The sequence below is a fragment of the Ciconia boyciana genome, chromosome 6 (assembly GCF_034638445.1).
Source record: "Ciconia boyciana chromosome 6, ASM3463844v1, whole genome shotgun sequence".
In the NCBI taxonomy this organism is placed as follows: Eukaryota; Metazoa; Chordata; class Aves; order Ciconiiformes; family Ciconiidae; genus Ciconia; species Ciconia boyciana.
The window spans coordinates 6,545,147-6,566,607 of NC_132939.1; the positions used below are offsets into that span (position 1 = coordinate 6,545,147).

General features: G+C 36.5%; 1 protein-coding gene across 1 annotated transcript in view; it reads left to right on the top strand.

Moving 5' to 3' along the window:
• Nucleotides 1–21,113, top strand: part of LUZP2 (leucine zipper protein 2) — a 221,110-nt gene extending 199,997 nt beyond the window's left edge. Inside the window, exons 12-14 of the mRNA XM_072864895.1 lie at nt 7,375–7,461; nt 19,775–19,852; nt 20,541–21,113. Coding sequence (XP_072720996.1) covers nt 7,375–7,461; nt 19,775–19,852; nt 20,541–20,645 — 270 coding nt within the window. The 3' untranslated portion in view covers nt 20,646–21,113. The remainder of the gene's footprint in view (nt 1–7,374; nt 7,462–19,774; nt 19,853–20,540) is intronic.
• The last annotated feature ends 348 nt before the right edge of the window (nt 21,114–21,461 follow it).

The window sequence follows — 21,461 nt, forward strand, 5'->3', positions numbered from 1 at the left end:
GCAATTATACCTAAATTAATATATTAGTTATATCAAGTTTATGTATCATGCTATATATTGGATATCACATATTATATATAATTATATATACATATATAATAATTATATATGCACACGTGTGGGGTATGTGTGCACTAAGCACTACTTAGAACTACTTAGATTCTTGTATGGTAGTCATTATTGATTAAAATATAATTTGGACTGTAAATGTTTAGCCTCACTAGGTTCCAAAATTGTGTGATATATGGGGTTCTCTTTAGTGTTTAATTTTCCTGAACAGCCTAACAGCTGACTCCAATAATTTTAGTTTTTCATTGTCTCATATGTTTCAGACAAACATATGCATGTCTACTATGTGACAAGGAGATGGCGATGTTTTGTCCTCAGTTTAATGTAGATTGTTATTTATGGGTTTCACAAGGTCAGTACAAGGAAAAGTATTTCTAAGTTTTGTTTTCCGTTAATTTTGGTAATTTTAGCTCTCTCTCTTGTATAATCTCACCAGAACTTTGTTTTGTTTACTTTTGCTTAATCTTCTCAAAGTATGTGACTTGGATATCCTCTATCTTGTTTGCAGTTAAATATAAGTAAATACATCACTTGGACTCCGTGTTGAAAACTGAGGTACAATGAATTGTCACAGAGCTGCTCTTACTGATCCTGAGAAAACTGATTGCCTGCATTTTCATGAGGGTTTTTCCCCCCACAACTGCATGGAAATATAAATAAGAAACTGCAGTCGCTACAAGGAAGCGAGGCAACTGAAAATGTTGGTTTAAGGTTCTCCTAGAAAACATGTATTTAAATGGTCTGAAATATGCAACACTTTCAAAATAAGTTATAGTAGAAAAAAACAGCAGAATTCAGAGCACAATGATAAACAGGTGTGGCTTCTTTTTGTTTGTGCATAGCTAGGTATTTTGGGAATTGCTTTAAATTGGCATCCATTGCCTATTTAGATGCCCTAGAATAGTTCTCCAGCTATTTCTGTAGAAGGGCACTGCTCTCCCGCAAGTCCTGCCTCCTTTACCAGCCCCTCGCCACTGTCTTGGAGGCATTTGGGTAACAACTTGAACACTAGATGCCTGAGCACAGTTCATGGAGTTCCACTCCATACTGTAAATGCAAATACATTTTGTATATTACCAGAGGAAGGTGACCTATTATTATTTTCATCTTCTCTTTCTGTGCTTCTTTCTTAACTTTAAGCACATTTGTGAGTTTTCTACACATTGTGCTGGAGTCCTGTAGAGAGGGTGCTTTGCTCTGGTCTCTGACAGTAGACTATCATCCTCCAGCTCTCTGGAGTTCAGGAAGCAGTGTGCTGGCTCTCGTGTAGAAAGGATGTTCAAGTTAGAGATGAGTTCCACTGGTTTGAGGTGGTTAGTAACTAGTTTTTTCCCAAGGAGATTGACTTTAACTGGAAGAATTATGTAGTAGGAAATACTGCAAACAGTGCTTGAAAACTTCAAGATATCCCTCGCTCTTGACAAACAAGACTTTTTGAATTCTTTTTTTTTTCTTTTAGAGTATAGAGTAGTTTTTTCAAGAGAGGAAGGACCCCAGAACACTTAACAAAGAAAAATTTAAAAACATTAATGTCCATATTATGTCCAACATAATATACTGCTGGGAGGCGGCTGCATGTGTGAGGGAAAATTCTGCACTCGTAGTAATGTTATGAAAAGGATGATTCAGGAAATTAATATCTAAATATGTCATCTATCATCCCAAATGATCTATTTGAAAGAACAAATCCTTCCCCTCTGATGGATGTTCAGCCATTTGAGGTTATTGTGAACATTCATCTTAGAGAAATTCCATTACAACCAACACAAATGCATGTGAAATGTGAAGAAAAGAAAATGCGATCTTTTGGTATCCATGTTAAAGATGTCCTAACAATTTTCTCTTCTAATGGGAGTGAGGATGTCCTAGACTCCTTGCAAAACTTCTGATTGTTGTGCTGGATGCTCAGTGTTGGCATAATGTATACCAGTAAGCGGCTATTTTCCACCTTAAAGATATTTGAATATAGTGCAAAAAAAAAAAAAAAATCAAGGGCAATTCTGCTTACTTAAGAAACAGTACATAGAAGTTTAAAGATTTGGTACATTGTAGGATTTGCAGTCCTTTGAGAAGAATTGCCCTATATAAATGTAACTCTGTAGATGTGCATTAATTAGAAATAAAACCCGAGCTATGTCTCTCCCAGTTATTGTTGAATAATATTGACCGTACAATAGAGAAAAGCTAGTTACCTCTACCGTATACAGAGACAAATACATGTATATACTCATGCAATGACCATCACTGTCATAGAAATATATAGGATGATTACTGTTACTGGAATTGGACTTCTCATTTATTTCTGCATGTGAGTTAAACTGTGGAAGATTTTCAAGTCAGGATATAATGAAATGCAATACAATTATTTCCTTTATACTATACATAGATATTAGTACATATTTATCCGTGATTTCTGTTGTGGAAAGATATAATAGATACTCAATTACTTTAAAATGCTTGGAATTTGTAGAGCTAGGAGAGTGCGTCAAAAGTCTATCATACAGTCCAAAAAGCAGCTGTGAACATCTGTAATTGCAAACGGTGCTACTCAGAAAAGAAGGGGGAAGGAAAATGTGATAGGATTGACAGCTTTTTCTGACCAAAATAAATATGTGAAGCATTACGTGGCAGCTGGCCTGTGTGCATGTGTGATATACAGACAAATTCCCTGGCTCCCAGGAGCAGTCAGACAGAACTGACTTTGGAAAGGAGATATTTCTGGCTCTTGCACTATGCACCTTGCCCAGAAAAGCTCTGACAACTTCATACACCTGCTACATACAAAACCGCTCTAGGTTTTCACAGTAAGTGCTACAAATCCTTGAGCAATTTTGGATTTCCTAGACGTGACAATAAGCCATTCCCATCCCAAAGGAATAAGACATCTCCCAGAAGAATACATACTGTTTGAGTGTGCTGAGAAGCGGGAACGAATCAGGCCTTGGTTGTTTCCTACTTGTAGCCCCTTTGCAGACCATCTGTTCAGTAACCTCACTGGAGGTAGGTGAACAGAAGCAACCCAGCCCAGGGGGGGTCTCCGAGATTGGCCTCACTCAGCGTGCCAGACGGCCGTCACGGTGTGCAGCCAGGCGCAGCAGGCACACCAAAGTCAGGCTAGCAAGTCTTTGCTGTAGGTCGTTTTTGAATGTTTGTAGATTGGCCCAGTGGAGCCTTCAGGAGCAAAAAAATGTGTTTCTGGGCAAACTCCAATGATTTCTGCATTTAAAGTTTATCAAAAGAGGCTATGAATATGCATATCAGGACATTGCCCATCATTAGAGAAAAATCATCATGGCTCTCAGAGAACTGGGGGTTTTTTTTGGTCCTTGGGTATCATGAGCTTGCACTCTGCCAGAAACTGCTTAGTTTGTTTGCTTACATTCAAAATGCCATGCAATCTTCTTGTTAGATTGGTATGAGTATCCTTTTTTTTTTTTTTAACATGGATATTGAATATCACTAGAAACCTTTAGTGTAGAAAAGAGTAATCTGTGAGAGTCTAAGTAACGGGAAATAAATGCATTGATGGAACTCGTATTTGTGTTGGCAGGTCACCTGGTGAGCAGTCCTGTCAATAGCACTCTGGCATCTCACATGAACAAACGCTGACTAGAGAGAGTGAGAGTTGTGCACTCATGCCAAAAAGCCATGTGGGAAAAAGAAAGAATCTGATAAGACTATTTCTAATATAGGAAAGAATTGAACTACATATCAAACTCTAAAGACGTTATGAAAGATGGAATTCAGTTGACCTAGCTTTGCAGTTTTATTTAGCAGTTAATGAGGATATTATAATAACAATGCATGCTTTGCGAAGAAAATTTGTATGATCTTAGTAGATGAAAAATATATAAAATATAACTGAAGGAAATTTCAACGGCATTGAAGCAGAATTGTGCTCTTGTCATTTATTCCAGTGCAGACTTTGGAAGAGAACACAAAGAAGTAATGAGTTTGGCTTGCTTCTCTGTCATAAATATTCTGGAAGTTTTGCTGCAAGCAAAGCACACACCAACGGAGTCTAGTTTCATCTGCAAGCATATACATTAAATGCATTGTAAACAATTTTGCTTATTTCAAGTATCCGAAATGCAAAGCTTGGTTTTTAGTCAAGCTTGTAACGTCTCACCAGGAAGATGCTGTAATTTCTAAATTATTTCAAAGAAAAAAAGATAAAAGCGTTGATGATCCTTGAAAAAATGTTCACATGCAAGATCCTGTATTGAAAAGCTTTGAGGAGGGTTCAGAAAGCTTTAAGCAAATTGGGAAGGAGTTCAGAAACTGTTTCCAAACCATTTCACTCTGGAATACTTGATGGCATTTTTATTAGGTAAGCTGTCAGTCTAGTAAGTAGGCTTCATCCGGACAAATAATAGGATATTCATTTTTTTATTAGGAAAGATTATTTTTAATAACAAAGGATCTTGTTTGCAAAGTCTACCTCAAAGACTCCCATATCATCAGCAAACAGATAAGCCTTCAAAAATATTAATTTTGATTTTGATTTTTTTTTTCATGTAAGAGCTGTCTCAAAATATTATAGATTTAAAGTACCTACATAAGATGCAAGAAAGCCCTGTGGTGTTCTGGCCATAAGGACAGAACTCAAATCTACAGGACCCAGCCAGCGCCTGGCAAGAGACCTTCTGTTCTGCTATCCTCCTTTGGTCGCTGCAAGAAGTGTGGTGGTGTTTTAAACTAGAACTCAAGACATGCAGATCAATGTCAGCTTAGGGTAACAATACGAAAAATAATTGGAGATGATGGTTATACAATAGCTGAAGTGCTGTGATGTTTATCAATTAGATACCAGGCAGGGAATGAAGCAGACCCATCACTGCTCCCTAGCTTGGCCAGCATCTGAGCAGTGCAGCTGTGGCAAGTGATTTTTAAAGGCTGTTACAGAATTTGGTCCTATGAGGCAATCATGTGAAAACTGAAACACCTCAAAAAATGTTATATTTTGTTGTGGGAGAGAAAAAAGGGGAAGACTTCTGTGGTATAATATTGCACTTGACTATTTTGAATATTAAAGAGGACGAGAATTGGAAATTTTCTGTTTTCCATTTTCCAAGAGGTAGGAAGTGCTGTAAGCATTTGAAAATGTGACACTGGGAAAGTGTTTTCTTGATGACAGCCTCACCTAAATATCCCAAACTTCCCCTTGTTCTGTAGAAATGAGTACAACGTGCTGAGAAATTTGGTATATATGCTGCGTATATAATTTGCTAAGGTACGGTCTTGAGCAGGAATCAAATTCTGAAACTAGAGGCACTATGCACAGACATTTATTCTCCTGAGTTAATAAGGCTTCAAGCTGGCTGGTTTTCCTGGCATCCCATGTGGATTTACTGGTTCAAGCAGTCAAGAAATCAGGTGAACGTGTGTACTGTCATTCACTGTCCATATGCTTCTCTTATTCAATGGGAAGAAATTTAAGTTTGCAGAACTGTAATAATTCTGTCAGTCCAAACAGGCAAATCACTCAATACAGGTATGAAATGACATTCATTATTTAACAAAACAATTATTTCTATTGATCTTTTTAATCTGTTCACCTCCTCATCGCTTTTTCTAGTAGTCAACTGCTCTATAAAACTAACAATTCCTCACTGAAGAGCTGTTAAACAGAGACTATATTGCAAATAGTAACCAACCAAGTTTGTTTTCTCCTGTTCTCCATCATTTTTGAAAACTTTGTATTCATTAGCAATTCAGTGCAGTGTAAGTGACACGAGGAAAGGATGGTTCAAGCTTTCAGAACTGGTGTCTGAAGTTCTGACTTTTCTTTGCAGAGAAATTAGTTTGATTTGTTCCCTGTCCCCATTCCCCTGAAGAGTTTCAAGATGTCTTTCATTTGTTCCCTGTCCTCCTTCCTCCGAAGAGTTTCAAGATGTCTTTGATTTGTTCCCTGTCCCCATTCCCCTGAAGAGTTTCAAGATGTCTTGCAGACAATTTGATGGAAGCTAAATCCCTAAGGATAGTTACAAACTCTTCATGATCTGAAACTTAAAAAGAGAGGCTCATCAATGCCGTTTTTTAAATTTGATTATTTTCTGGGAATATATTGTATCAGAGTAAGCATAAGTCATTACGTTTGGTTTGGGTTTTGGTGGGGGTTTTTTGTTTGTTTTGGGTGTGGGGTTTTTTTTTTTAGTATATTTTGGAAACACTTATAAATCTTATGTAATTTACATTCCTTCCACGAATTTCAGTGGACTTTGAATTAGATACTGGAAGATGAATGCTTTTTAAACAAATAATTTTGCAGAACTAAGAATAACAAGGTGGTCATAACGATCATCTCATGACTATCAGCAAATTACGGTGCATTGGGCTGTTTTAGTTACTTCACGTCTCAGCAGAGTATGCAGTTGTGGTGTACAGGCAATGATGCATGTATCAGGATATCCAGTTAACTTAGTAATATATTCTCCAGATTTTATGGATCATTTCTTTTTGGAATAATTCCTTGTCATGTTATGCCATGGCCTAGTATTTAACGCTGCAAAATTGTGAAGTTATCAAGCTAAATTAAAAAATACTGAGGTATAAATACAGTGCAAGCTATATAAAAAAAGCAGTGCGTATTCTTCCTGTTCACATCTCTTTGAATCTTAAAAGTTGCGGGCAATATGGAAAAACATGCGTAAAATGGCCAATATTTCAGTGGAAGGAAATTCACTGCTTATATAAAGTGATAGCCTGGATTGCAGAGTAGCTGCCCCATACAGCAGTCCATTTGGAGTGTAAGGAGGTAAGTGAAAGGCATGAAATGGAACACATTTTGCCAGCTCACAATGACGTGGGGTCCCAGCAGGGAGAGGCTGTAGACAGCTGAAGTAAGCTAAAGCAGTTCATAAACGGCTTCAACTCAGGGCCTAAATCTTTCCCAGAATCTACAAGAGTCAGTGAAACAGGAGTTTTGAAAATGCTTCTTGTTTCCTCCTTTACCCCCCATCCAAATGTTTGCACAAGAGAAAATGTAGTACTTCATTTGATTTTGCTTCACATACAAAAAAATATACCATCAAGTCACTTTTGTGTGGTCAGTTTTAAGGTGGAAAGTGTTGATTACTTACATGGAAGTAATCCTTTACAAGGGAGTGCTTTAATAAGAATGAATATTAAAACATTCCCTTTACAAAATTTGCTGAAAATGCAGTGTATAAAGTAGTTAACGGTTTGCAATATCTGACCTCTTGGTTTCTTGTCGTTATCCTGAGTTTTCAAACATGATTTTTCTGAAATTTTATCTATATTAACTGTGTATTTTATTTTCTTTTTTTTATTTCCCATGTCCAGCGAAATGCCTCAGCAGAGAAAGAGAATCTTCACGTGGCCTCAAGAAAGGAAGAAAATCAGAGCATCCAGGAGTGCGATTCTCAAGATGTAAGCTTAGCTCTCCTAGAAATCAAGGTCTAATCTAGATTGTATGAAAACGTTAATGCCTTAGGCGATTATTGATGTGACTTACTTTTCCTAGTCAAGCTGGTACATGTATTTTTATAAGCCAGCTATATTCTGCATTAAAGTGCTGAGGAGCAAATGCTCTTCGCTGTCAATCTATGCAGGTATACTCTCTGGGTTTCTTTTAAAGACTACTTACTGGAACTTGTAGAGCTGTTGTGGGAAGAAGAGCAGTGGAAAAGATAGGATTTTATGTTTAACCATTTCAAGAATTGGCTTGGTCCTGGTTGAAGTGCTGCTGCATTACAGCGAGATGCAGAACCTTGTTTACATAATGATTCCACTAATAATCAGGCAGAGCTGTCACAGATGCTTCATCTGATAAAACAAAGCCTTCAGGGAGATGTAAGAGGTGACAGTGTAATTGTTGAAAGTATGTAATCTCGTCCACTGCCAGTCTAGGAAAGCCGCAAGCTGTGTTTTTCTTATGACACGTCTGACAGAAAGCTAAATCTGCTGCTTTTACTGAGGCAAAACTCTCATCCAAACAGCATGGTGGGAGCTGTTAACAGAAGCCCCAAATGTATGTATTGTAGCTGCAATTATAACGATACAAATAAAACAGGAAAAACCAGAAAGAATGAGAGAGAAAATTTGTTGAGAGAGTCTATTGTCTGCTCAATAGTCCAAAAAGTATAGTGCTACCTTCACTAATTTGCAGGTGAAATATAGAAGATAGCAGGAAAAAGCCCATCACAACGGCTCTTGAATGAACTACTGAACATGTTACCCTCCTCCAAATATAACAAACTCCTATGGAAGTAACTGGGTAGTTTCGGGGTAGCAATCATAACCATGTGTAGCAATGCGAAGAAAAGTTTGGAAAACAAATCTTAGATAATTCCGTATCCAACAAATTGTAAAAAGCGGAATATATTATCCATTTATTACAAATATGTTACAGTTTATTCAGTTATAAGTGACTTTCCCTCTGCCACATTGTCTAGAGGAGGGCAGAGACAAGGAGAAATTGTGTGTCCAGGAGAAGAGTGCTGGACCTTTGCTGTTGCACCTTTCTTAATGTTGGAAGAAGGAAACTTCATGTCTTATTAATAAAAATTGAAGAAGGAGAAGAAAGAATAAGATCTCAAATTCTGAAGTCGGAGTGAACTCCATTTAGATTGTGACTAGAGGTTGGTTACCACCTGGGAAAGTTATGGAAAGATTGATGGAATATAGGTTACTTTAGGTAGAGGCTGCATTTATTTAGGCTGAATTTTTGTGGTTCAAGCAACTTCTTTTTACAGAAGTGAATACATTAAAGAAGAGAGCAAAACCAAAAAAGTTGTTAACATGTTTCACAAATCAAGAGAGTATTTAATTTCTGTATCAAGTAATGCAATGAAAGACACCTAAAAGATGCACTTTTCCATAAAATCAGGGGTTTATTTATTTTGATTGGGGAGGGGTGGTGTCTTTTTGTGCTTCTAGCAACGAGTATATTTAGCCATTTAGTCAGCATGGTAGGCTGCTTGGTATGAAAAATTTGTCGGAGAAAGCAGAGGAAGACTCCAACTGGAGTTAGAAGTCTTGAGGAGTCGAACTATTTTTCATTATTCAAGTTAAATTAAAATCTAACCCTGTTCCTTGCCTTAGTCTAAGTAGCACTGTAATTCAAAGAAAAAGAAATGAGGCTTTATATCTAAATTTGAGGAATAGGATTAAGTTTTGTATCATTTAATCTCTCAATCATCATATTTTAAGACCAATTCTGTATTCTATGGGACTCACATTTCCTTTGAATTTTAAATCTTTAAGGTTTGTTAAATCTGTACTTGACAAAACCTCCTGTATGGAGGAAAAAGTAGTAAAATTAGAAAAAGCATGCCATAGGGATATTCAGATTCACTGTGCCTTGCTAGATAATGTTCCTTATTGGAAAATTAAGGAGGCAATAGTTTTATCAGTCTTACCTTGCTTTTAAACATTTTGCTGCTATAAATTCATTTTCCAACTGAAAAAATGGGTATTATGTAATACTCGTAGTTCCATTCTGTTCACATTTTAAAAAACTCAGTCTAGGATTCGCACTAATACACAAAGATTTCATTGTGCTGTGCTTGCAGTGGCTGTCGAAGGAACGGCTTTGGGAGCCAAGTTACAAAAAAGATTGTTAGGACAGCCACACCTCCAAGCAAGGAAGCCGTAAATCTATCCCAATCAGAAACAGAATCTCCAGTGTAATTAAAAAGCTTACAGATACAGGAAGACATGTTCTCTTTACATTAAGTGGGACTTTCAAGGTATATCTTTTTTTATGCATTTCCAAGTTCCATTGGAAATAAAAACTGTTCGCTTTGCTTTTTGTTAATACAAAAACAATTGACTGGTGGGATTCAAAGAGAATTCCAGGGGTTAGTTCGATGTGCAGATAGCCGCAAAGCAATACGCAGCCAGGAGCTGTTTGGAAGAGCAGCAGCCTGCGTAGTGCAGCAGCGTGGCCTCTGGCGTGCAGGACAAACTGCAATGGTCCGGTCCTGAAAGTGGAAGAGTAGATCTAGGAATATAGCTCAGGTAATACAGAATATACATCATATTTTAGAAGAATACGTATTTTCAAATTGTGGCTGCACTAAAGGTATTGGATATTCTTGCCAGAGGGGCATTGAATAATTCTTCTCACAGAGAATTTTCTCCCTTTATATGCTACCATCCCCACACTGACCTGAAGTTTTATGAGAAATCCATCCGCACTCACAGGATTCCACACTTGAATTTTCGACAGTGGCTCATTTGGAGCCCATCAAGGGAGAATAAAACATCTCAGCTTGTCAGAATCCCCTGATTTCACATTAAATACCACACAAACTTCAATTATGAAAATGGGAAAGTTTTCTTGTAAACCCAAGGATTGATTAAAGAAAGGCAGTAACATTTTCAAAGAAAACTAAAGCATTAAAATATATTTTTCACAAACTGTTCCAACTATTTTACAACTCTAAGTCTACCTGGACCACTTTTTGTCCTGTGATTGCTCACAGTGATGAGTAAAATAATTTTCCTGATTGTTGTTTAAGTTGAAAGTTGTTTTCTTTCTCTTACACGCACTGTCCATCTGAAAGTAGACTGCATGGGACAGAATAGTGCAGATGATGACATTGGGCTAGCAACCTCTTCCCACCTTTTCTTATTATTTTTTGTATCTTATGTTAACAGATATATAGATGTATATTTTAGTGACAAGGAAGAATTCAAGTTAATTAGTTTTGAGAAATGAAATAAAAATGTCTCTTTCCACAATTAACCTTTATATGATGACTTTAGAGATACCACCTTAAATCCTGAGAGAACTAGAAGCAATTTATTTTCCTAAAGGTTCGCGTTACTTCAATAGTACAAAGCTGTGCTTTGTACCTGTGAATACTGTCATTTTGAGAAAATTCTAGACTTGGGAATATATTAGAGTTTTTCTGGTAATTTTATCATTATTTGGGTGTGTGTGTTTGTGTGTGGTTTTATCAAAAGTTTTTGCAGCTGCTAAACTCCCAATGAGGAAAGCATAGGCTGGATGACAGGTTCTCATGTGCCATTTGTTTGAGAAAAATAAATGAAGGTTGATACCAAGATAAAAGACCAGGACCTTAATGAATATGCTTAAAACTAAGATGTTGCTTAGAAACCTATTTCAGCAACACTTTGTCAGAGCTTTGCAAAGATCCTCTGATTGTCTCTCTGGTGAAATGTGATTTATGTTTTGGAAGAATTACTGTAGTAAAGACTGAGTAGAGAAGAACATGCAATGTTTCAGTTTTTAAGGCAAGAAATAAAGGGAAATTGCTAGTTGCTGGTCTCAATCAATATTTTTTAGTCTGTATGGCTAAGCACCCCTCTTTCTCAAATTTGTAATCCCACTGCAGTTTTTTTCTTTATGGTTTCATGCATGTTCATAATAATTATTAATGTAGTTTACATTGGAATGAATACAAATGAACTTTTGATTACAAACGGATTACAGGCAGGCCAGATTACGTTAGCTGATTTTGAAATAAGATACTGCTGACACCTTTGTTGTCATGAAATTTGACATGGGACCTGTAGCAGCCAGAAGTAGGTAGGATATCTTGTAATGCATCACTTTGATTATTTCAAGTTACCTGAAATTTGTCAAAGGCCAAAAAAGTCTTAACTTCAGTTTTCTTTTAAAAGGTTCCATTACTTAGATTATTATTATTTTATTAGAGGAATCTTGTCAATACTATTTTTTCTTAGCCTTGTCCAGAGATGTTTTCCCTATGACTGGCTGCTGAAAGTCTCTGTGCAGAACTAGAGTTCTGCAGAGCACTTTTCGCTGTATCATTTCCCTTTTCCCTCTTCCCAAAAGATTTTGGGAGCTTTTTTTGGCTTTTACACCAGAATGTACTTTGCTCCTTTTTCATATCAAATAATTCTTATGCGTGTAACACGTCGTTTAAAACCACCTATTTGGTAGTGCTAAAACATGAAACAATTTATGAAGTGATTCTTTGTTCTCTGTTCTCATGTTGGATTTCTTGCTCTTTGTCCTTGTAGAGTCTTCTCTGATAAATAAAAGTGATAGTGCTTTTATTTACTGCCTTAATTTCCTGCAGTAAACAAACACTGCATGTTCATTAATCATTCCGTGACAAAGGACACTGAGTATTGGAGCAAAACTTGTACATGTTTCTAAGCAACCACAGCATTTTGCTTCATTTTTCTCTGTTTCAATTGCAGAGCTTTGGTCACATCGTACTCTCCCATTGCTTTCCCAAGGGAGTAATGAGAGAAAAAAGAAATCACCATTATAACAAAATTTCAACCTGATAAAATTCTTAAAGTGAATTCAGTAATTCGGTTCCCTAAATGAGGACTATGAAGTTCATAAGAAGTTACGTCATCTTAGTTTAACTATTCACTGTGCTCTAAAATAGAAGGATATGAAAAGCTGCAGAAGTGTCTTAGGGAAACATATATGCACACTTCACATACATCTTGCTCCATATCTTTCTCCTAAACAATAAGGGTCAAAGGAGATTGAAATACAGATCTGTAATAAATTCATGAGCAAATCTGATAAAACATGTCCTTGAATAAATAGTGGGCCTAACTTGGCTAATGACGACTAAGATATCTAGTTTGTCAGTTGACGTAACCGTACCATCCTTTTCTGCGGTACCTGTTTTAGTTTCTTCAGAACTAGCTCAGTACTTTCTCCTCCATCATACTCCACAAACAACCTGCATATCTGCTTTAGTGCCTACTGAAGCCAAAAGGAGGTCTGTAGTGATGCAAGGAATGCTGAAGCTGCAATGTTTGGTCTACTAAATCTGTATGATACCCTTTACCAGCGGTGGAATTATTTTCTAAGCGTAAAAGCTGGATATAATATAACTTATTTAAACTTCTTGATTTTCTGTCCACTTGTGATATGTTGGATGATTATTTGAGCAATAAAGCCAGTTCTTATTTGCTGTGTTGATGCAGTGGAATACCCTTCTAGTTACATTGTTCAGCAGTTTGCAGATCAAATTGCATAGTTTAATAGTCAAGGGACATGCTGAATTTTAACTGGCTTTTTGAAAATGCTTTTTAAATGAAGACGCACACTTGGCTGATCCACCTTTGTAATTTATACATCCAGCTGTGAACCTCTCCAGCTCTGCTGTATAATTCACTAGGTGAACTGAATACCGTAACTTCTGAAATTGTGCGTACTTTACTGATCAAGCTACATATTTTATAACCAGAATTTCACACAAAGGTACTTTGTTAATCAAACCGCACACTAAACTGATAAAGGCGGCACAGTATTTCAAGACATATGCCCCACCTCAGTTTTCCTATCTGGTTAAATTTCTCACAGTTCTAGATATTTTTTTTCCTCTTGTACATAGAAAATGTATTGCTTAAGGCAAAATACACTTGTTCTATGAAAATTTTATTTTACAAACACAAATGGATCGTTACTGTGTTTCTTAAAGTTTATGTAGAACAAGTAACAAGCCTTCAACATCAGTAAATTTGGTCTGTTTCTCTACCATGTAGAAGAAAATCATTATAAGACTTCTGTTGTGCTTAGTCATAAAAATTTTAAATGTTGGCCAAACTAAATTTTAAGGAGATGTTAAGAAGAAACTATGCAATTTGAAAAGAGTTAATAACAGTGAAAACAGTGAAATGGCATGGCCAACTATCAAACACACTTGAATAAAAGTTTCCAGAATTTCTTGTTCCTGAAGTCTTTTCCTTGGGAAAGGTTTAGCTTTTACTACTTGGAATTCTGACTGCTGTGTGTTAGAGCTTTTAAAGTTGAGTGCTCAAACATTAGATCCTTCTTGATGTCTTATGATAAAAATACAGCATATGTAATTTAATGAATATAATGTTAGTCTTACAAATATGCCCATAATTACAAAATGCATGGCAGACATACTGGGAATATCAGTGAGAGCAACTTAATGGCAAGGTAAAGAATGCTTGCACACATAAAATATATAGAGATTCTTCTGTAAAACTAATTTATTCATGGATGAAATTCTGGGATCTGTCACTAATGGCTAGATACAACACATTAAATTATTATAATTTTTATTAAAATAAGGAAATATTAGGGAAGGGGAAAAAAGAGAGAAGGCAGGAATCTAAGCTTCAGAGAAATCCATCTTTCTGTCTTGTTTCACTGCTCTGAGTCATAAAACTACTTCAAGGACTAGTTATCATTTCCTTAATAACCATGTACTTGGATAAATACTGGCTGTCATTATAAGTATTGAGGGTTTGCTTCCTGAATCTAGAAAAAGGGGGTTGCTTGTGTGGGCACATGCTAATGAAGCTAGGACAATATATGCTTGATTGAGAAGTCTTTAGGAACTGAAGAAAATACCTGTAGCGGAATCCCTCTTCATCTTTGATGAACCTATAAATGTGATGGTTGCAATTAAAGCTTTAATAAATGTTAAGCTTTGCTGGGTGAGGAAAACAATTAAATAGTCTGAATGCTCCTTCCAGCTTGGTGAGGTAAGCCTTGTTTGTGGCCAATGAATAGAGCAAATACTAACTGAATCTCCAAAACATCAGTTTAAAGTATAACAAGAAATTGGAGAATTGAAAATTTAGTGTAGAGATGCATTTAACTTGCATTGTGTTTTAAATGCCCATACACCACATGGGCTTTTTGTGAAATATTTGGAATTGCAGTAGCGTATTGATATAGGGAACATGGGGATTGTGCTTCTGAATGAGACTGGGAGTTAATCTACCATCCCCGCTCCCTTTGAAAGTGCCAGCTTCAGGCTCCTTAAAGGAGGGCAGAAGAAAGCACAGAACATAGTTTAGGATAAAGTGCCCATTTTGTTCTAAAAGCCAATGGCAGGGAATAAACTTAGGTAATGAATTTGGAATTTGAGAATATTATTGGCTTTCTGCTGTTGGTTTCATAAATGCAAAACAATATGCTGAATGTTTTTATAATCTTGTACGAAAAGTTCACTATAAGACATCTTTTCACCATGCTAACAATAATTTGAACTTTTTAAAATGTTGCAAGATTTTGGTCACCCAGTGTTTTTCAGCTAGATCAAAGCATGTGTGTTGAATTATCTTCTCCTTACTTTATAGCTTCCCAGGTATTTAGTCTCGTCCACCTCTGCCATGTCCTCTGCCTTCTGATTTGTATCCTTTATCCACCTGTCACTTCAGGCACAAACAAGAAAATAACCAACATTATTAAGCTGTATTATTATGTTGACCCTAGAGCCACATACTACACTTCTGGATTCCCAGAAAGACATTAGCGAAGGGACAACAGGCAATCATCTAGATACGGTGCCTTCATTTTCCCCTGGGTATTAGAAATTTTTCTTTTTTTTTTTTTTTTTTTTAAGTTTCCGTATGTAGCTTGAGAGCCTAGCTGAACTTCTCTGGAAGCACTAAGAAGGGGGACAGGCAAAAAATGATTTCATATTTATTCCAAACTTTAAATCATTACACTGAGGTTGCGTTATGAGACTGCATTGCCTGCTGAGTTACCTGCGATGTGTTCAGATGGTGATAGAACAGTAGTGCCTGTTCCCTGCTCTCCCATGAAGCCAGCACAGATTTAAAACTTGCCTGTGACCAATGGAGATTGTGTGCAGACAAAACTCTTTCATCCTCTGTGCGATGTTCCCACTCCTCTCCATACAGCTTTCTGCACGACAGCTAGGGAAACAGTCCATATTGCGAAATGTCGTGTTACACTTGGCATGAAAACCAGAGCATCCTTGAAGTATTGCCGACAAGATTTTAAATTACAACTTGCTTTGTTATGATGGTACAAGAGGAGTCAACGGAGTTGCACTAAGCTAACGAGACTGACTTGAGACCTTTTTTCTGGGACTTACTGCCTCTCTTTAACCTTCTGGATGTTCTTTCTACTTGGATGTTTTTAGTCTTTTGTCATGGTCTTAGCATTTTATTAGCTTTTCTAGTAATAATCTTTCAAAAAATGTTCATTCTTTGGAAGAAAAGCAATTGATCTTCTCTGAGAGAAACGGGGAAAGCTGCTCTTTGTCCAGCTATATGTATGTCTGTCCAAGCATACGTGGAGGGGGGTATCGTTTTGTACCGAGCTTCCTCCTCCCTGGTGGTGCAAGGAGTGAAGTCGGTGGGTTACCAGGGGTAAGGGTGTGCTCTGCTCTGTTCCGTGGCGTTGGAGGGTTTGTGCGTGAGCTGGAAATGTGTCCTGCAGAGAGGCTTTCACAGTTGGCATCTTCCTGTTCCTCACCCTCACGTCTCCAAACAGGGCAGCAGGAATGCCCGCTCTTGTGGGAGAAACACACAGGTACGAGTTCACCCTCGTGTCCCTGATGTGCTGAAATCTTGATTCAAAGCTTGGCAAAATCCCAGTAACTCTTCCCACAGGCACTTCTAAAATCTCATCTTCATAAAATAGAAAAACCACGCTGGTAACATTTCAACCCCTTTATTTTCTGAAAGCAATTATTTTTGCTTTTTGCTAGTTTGCACCATGTCAAGCTATCATTCTGTATTTTTGTAATTAGCGTACCTCTCACAGGAGTGAATCTGACAGAGAGAGAGACTGGCAGAGAAGAGCAAAGGAAACAATCTTGCCACCACTTGGCATAGAGGGAGCGAGCAAAAAAAAAAATTAATTTTAATATTTGGCTTTTTTTGTCTGTACATCATTCATGGCTGTGAAAGGTATTCTAGTGCATTGGTTTTGTATTTCCCTATTTGTCTGAGGTGGTCTTTCGCTGAGGGTAAGGGGGGGATGTATGTATATTTATGTGTTTATATATACATATACATGCACGTAAATATACACACAGGTGTGTGTGTGTGTATATATGCATGTGTTTGTATATATGCATGAGGGTGTATATGTAGGGGATTCAGTTTAGGTTGTGTTAAACCCAGTTTATATTTATAGCAGCAGATGCCGTTATACCCATCTGTCTCAGTTTTAGGAACTGAACGGAGTTAAAGCTGAGAGCCAGTGGACGTATACAGCTCATCCACAGTGACTGGTTACAATTCTGGCTATTGAACCGCTGTTGACTGATGGCATATTGAAAGTCATCGCCATTGTTCGATCTGTAATTTATTTGTTAATGATATACAAGATTTCACTGTGACAAGGAATCAATAATGAATGCTTTATGCTTTAACAACATAAAGACATAGGGGTTGCTTTGTTTAGAAAAATGTCCCATTCTACTATCTTTCTCCAACAGTGATCCATAGGTGTGTTACTAAAAAATAAAACAACCGTGAGTGAACAAATATGGAATACTACAGACATAAATCTTCACTTCTGTTTTCCTACCAAGATGGCCTTTGTTATCTGGTCTATGAAAAGAGTATGAAAGTTTAGTCACTTATAAAGCATTGTTTTTATCATTAGCTTTTATTTTCTCTAAGGCAACCTTTTTTTTTTTCTTTTGTGTATGGTTGTATATACATGGTCGATCTCCCATATTTTTATGAATGTCAATTAATATTTTTGGATTCCTATCTCCTGTGTATTGTCTTGGTGAAGTAGGTTACCTGAATTTTTTTAGTATATACAGTCAGAGTAAATTATGGATTTGTAAATGATCTTAAATTTCGTTAGCGTTATTTCTGTCCTTTTCATTACACAACCTGAAATGCTGTTGGGGTTTTTTTTGACCTGTAACATCTTTTGTCCTCAAGCTGCCCACCTAGAAGTCTCTGAAACCTTCATTTTTTTCTAAACATGACTAAGCTGAAAACATTTTTTTAATCTAGATTTTGAAGTATTAAAAGTGTATTAAACATTTCTACTCTTTGTCATCTCACGCTTTAGTCTTTATCTAGAACATAAACCACCTGTTGTTATTTCATGTTTTTCATAAAAGGAGGAGTAGATGCTTTTATTAGCTATTGTGTAGAGGGGGAAATATTTGAAAAAGAGTCCCCACCATCAGTCACTTCAATTGCACCATCTCAGAGGCTCACTTCAGTAGTTTAAACATGACTAAAACCCCCCTGAAGTACTATAAAATCCTTGGCAGTGCCAGCATCTCTCTAGAAGCTTTGAGGAGGCAGGCAGCCGTCTCCTCTCCAAGTAGTTCTCTTAATAACATGTTTCATTTTCGTATTCACACCTGTTCATAGATCAACTTTGTTACAGGCAAGGGACTGTCAGAATTTCTCAAGTGCAAAAACTTAATTAATTTTCTTCCCCCTTGTCAATCTCTTGCTTTTTAATTAACTCCAATCTAATGTCATTTCTACTGAAAGGATATTTATAAAACTTCTTGCTATTTACTTTGCATGTTAGGGTGTTTATTTTCAGTGTTCTCTGCTGAGTGAGGTAATTTTTATCATGTCGTGATTTAAGCTGCTGTAAGATGAATTCAGATTTACTTTCCATTTTCTTAAGAAAGTCTGTCTAAAAAAAATGCCTCAAAACATACCATTTAGAGGTTTTTTTCTCTTTTTTTCATGATTCCTTTGCTCTCCTAGACACAAATACCTTATTGTAAAAAAAACAACAACAAAAAAACAACAAAAAAACCACCCCAAAACCAACAACAACAACAAAAAAAACAACCACAAAAAAAACCCCAAAACCAAACAAAAAACCCCCCCAAAATTGCAGAAATGCCAGCAAACCTTGTAGTGGATATTATTTGGAGTTTCTTGTTGAAGGCACGTTTGAATTCATATTCCTATAAGCAAAGCTCATGTCCATATGCTCATGATTTTTTCACCTTTTTTCATTAATATGTTGGATTATGTCTGATGTGTAAAAAATATTCAATCTAGGCTTGACGTAGCTTCAAAAATCTTCAAGGGCTTATGGTAAACAGGAAACATTTCAGAGGAAAAATTATGTTAAAATTTAAAATAAACAACATTGCTGTCATGTTGGAAAGAGTCTTGATGAGTCTTACAACTTAAAAAACCGCCTCATTTATTTTCACTCCATTTGAATGTATCAGTTTTGATAGCGAAACAAGTGGAGACATTCCAATGTGAACACATTTTAAAGTAATGACCAAAGATTATCAATATTTTACTGTATTTCACGTTTTAATTTCTTCGCCTGTGGCATCATTAATCCCACTCCTGAAGGGATTTTAATTTAATTACAGCAGAAATTTCAGTGCTGGGTAAATCTCTACTTAAGACTCATAACATGAGGTCTCTTTGGTTCAAAAATTTACTGTGTAATTAATTTTATTTATGCTGTTCAACTCTTGTTTTCCCTCATATTAAAAAGCATATTGGCAAAGAAAATGACATTATTGCTGGAATAAAATGACAGCGATGAATCTAACAAGCTTTTCCATCCCTTGAGAGACATCTGAATTCCCCATTCAGGGAATTATTATACAGATCCCCACTCAGGGATTATTGTGCATGAGAGATCTAGTAGTTTAGACAAGGGAATAGTAATAGAGAAGTCCTAACCATAATGCTAGTTTTCAGCTGTTTGTTAGTATTTCCTCACTCATAACAGACAACTATAATTACTTTTATGGGACCACTGTAGGAATAAACTTCACTATTTGTGATGAGAAAAAAAAAAAGCCAGATAAGTGTTAAGTTGTTAAATTTACAGCCACATTAGACTATTATAGGGATGATGGGAGTATGGGATTCACTTAGCTATGATAACTTTGTTTTGTTCCGTTTCATCAACTAGGCTAAAAAAACCACTGTGATTTTTTTTGTTTTTAGGAAAACCACAAATATTTTAGGAAAAAATATGAAGTAGTTATCTCTGACAGATATCCTGTATTGACAGGTTGGCAAGACATGTTTGGGGAATCACAATAATTCAACATCTCGTTTGAAGACAGCAGAAACAGAGACAAGCTTTCAGGTATTCTGTTTCTGAGGAATTCTTGGGGTTTTATTAAAAGGCCTTGTAGAGCATGCAATTACTTGAAGTATATTTACACATTCTACACTAATGCTTTTGAAACAGAACTGCTTACTCAGTTCAGACTTTGACTGGACCTGATTGCAATTCATCTGTTCAAAATGGCTTCTGGTTGGTAACAATTTGCAAAACTATTTAATACTTGAAGAACCGGACTAGCCTAGTAGTCAAATGACTTGATTTGATAACATGATGTCGATAGCACTGGGAACAGGAGAAGGGAGAGGTTTCCAAAGTAATTGTATATCTGCAATTACGTGAAGCTGTATTCAGCCATGTTACCAACGAAAAAGTCTTAAGCAAGTTGTACACCTGAGCTCTCCATTTGATGGACCAAGAGAAAAAGACCAAAATCTCCATGACTATAAAGCAGCATCAGACTTGTATGGTTTTGCACTGTCAAAGATTGTTAAATATGCTTCCTTTAGTAGAGACCAGAATCCCTTTCTAGATGCAGTTGGCGAATATCATAGTCTGTCATAGTAGTTTAAGACTGGTACATCAGTTTAACAGAAATACAGCTCTGTGTGCATGATTGCCATGGATTTTCATATACTTTTTTATTTGCTTATGTACGTGCATATCATGTATGCAATGCTTACACTAATGCTATTTTCACCTTCAACAGAAGTTGCACAGCCCTCCGCAGACTAAACTCGAAGATAAAAAATCACCTGAAAGAAATGAGAAAAAATTTGAAGAGTCTGTTAGTACAAAAGAAAAAAACCTCTAAGCACTACTAATCTACATTAACGATGCCCATCACTTGCTTCCATCTTCATGTTCTTTTTAGTCCAGAGGCATGAAATGTACCAGGTTTCTAAAGCATGCATTTTTCACTATTTTATGAATGTTTGTAAATTAGTCTAGAATAGACCAATTAGTACCTTTCAGCAATAATCCAAAATGGATGTTTGAAGAAGTGCTTTGTAATACTGTCCGGTTTTTGAACTATTGTTCTACCTGATCAGTAACTGCGTACTATAAATTATTTTGTTTGTAAACAACAGCCATTCTCAAGTATTTTCTCAGTCTGTTCTATTTCATGTACCTTTATGGCAGATTAGGTTTTAAATCAAGTTAAGAATTAAGGGGCAGTTAACGTGGGGAAAAAATTATCTGTGTAAACGTAGTTGAAGTACAATACAACTCATAAGAGCAGCTGTAAAAACAGAACAGTTGGGGTCCGTGTATACTTACCTTTCAGTAATATCATTTCAAATCTGCTTACTTAAACAATAAAAGATGTTTGGTTGGTTGTTTTTTTTTTCTAACTGCTATCACAACTAGTCCATTTTTGAGCACTGAAGCGTCGACAGAAATGCAGAGTTAAAGGGATGGAGATAGAGTCAGTCATGGCTTTTAGGATTCAAGCAAAAATTTTTGCAGGTGGAACTGAGTTACAATTGTATAGCTTGGGTACCAGTCATGGCAAGTCAGTTCCATCCCTTATATTTGTGCTGAGCTCAACAGGGTAAATATACTTTCAATGGTAAAACCCCGCTTTGTCCACTACAGGTGGCCCTTGGTCACTACAGCAGAGGAGCAT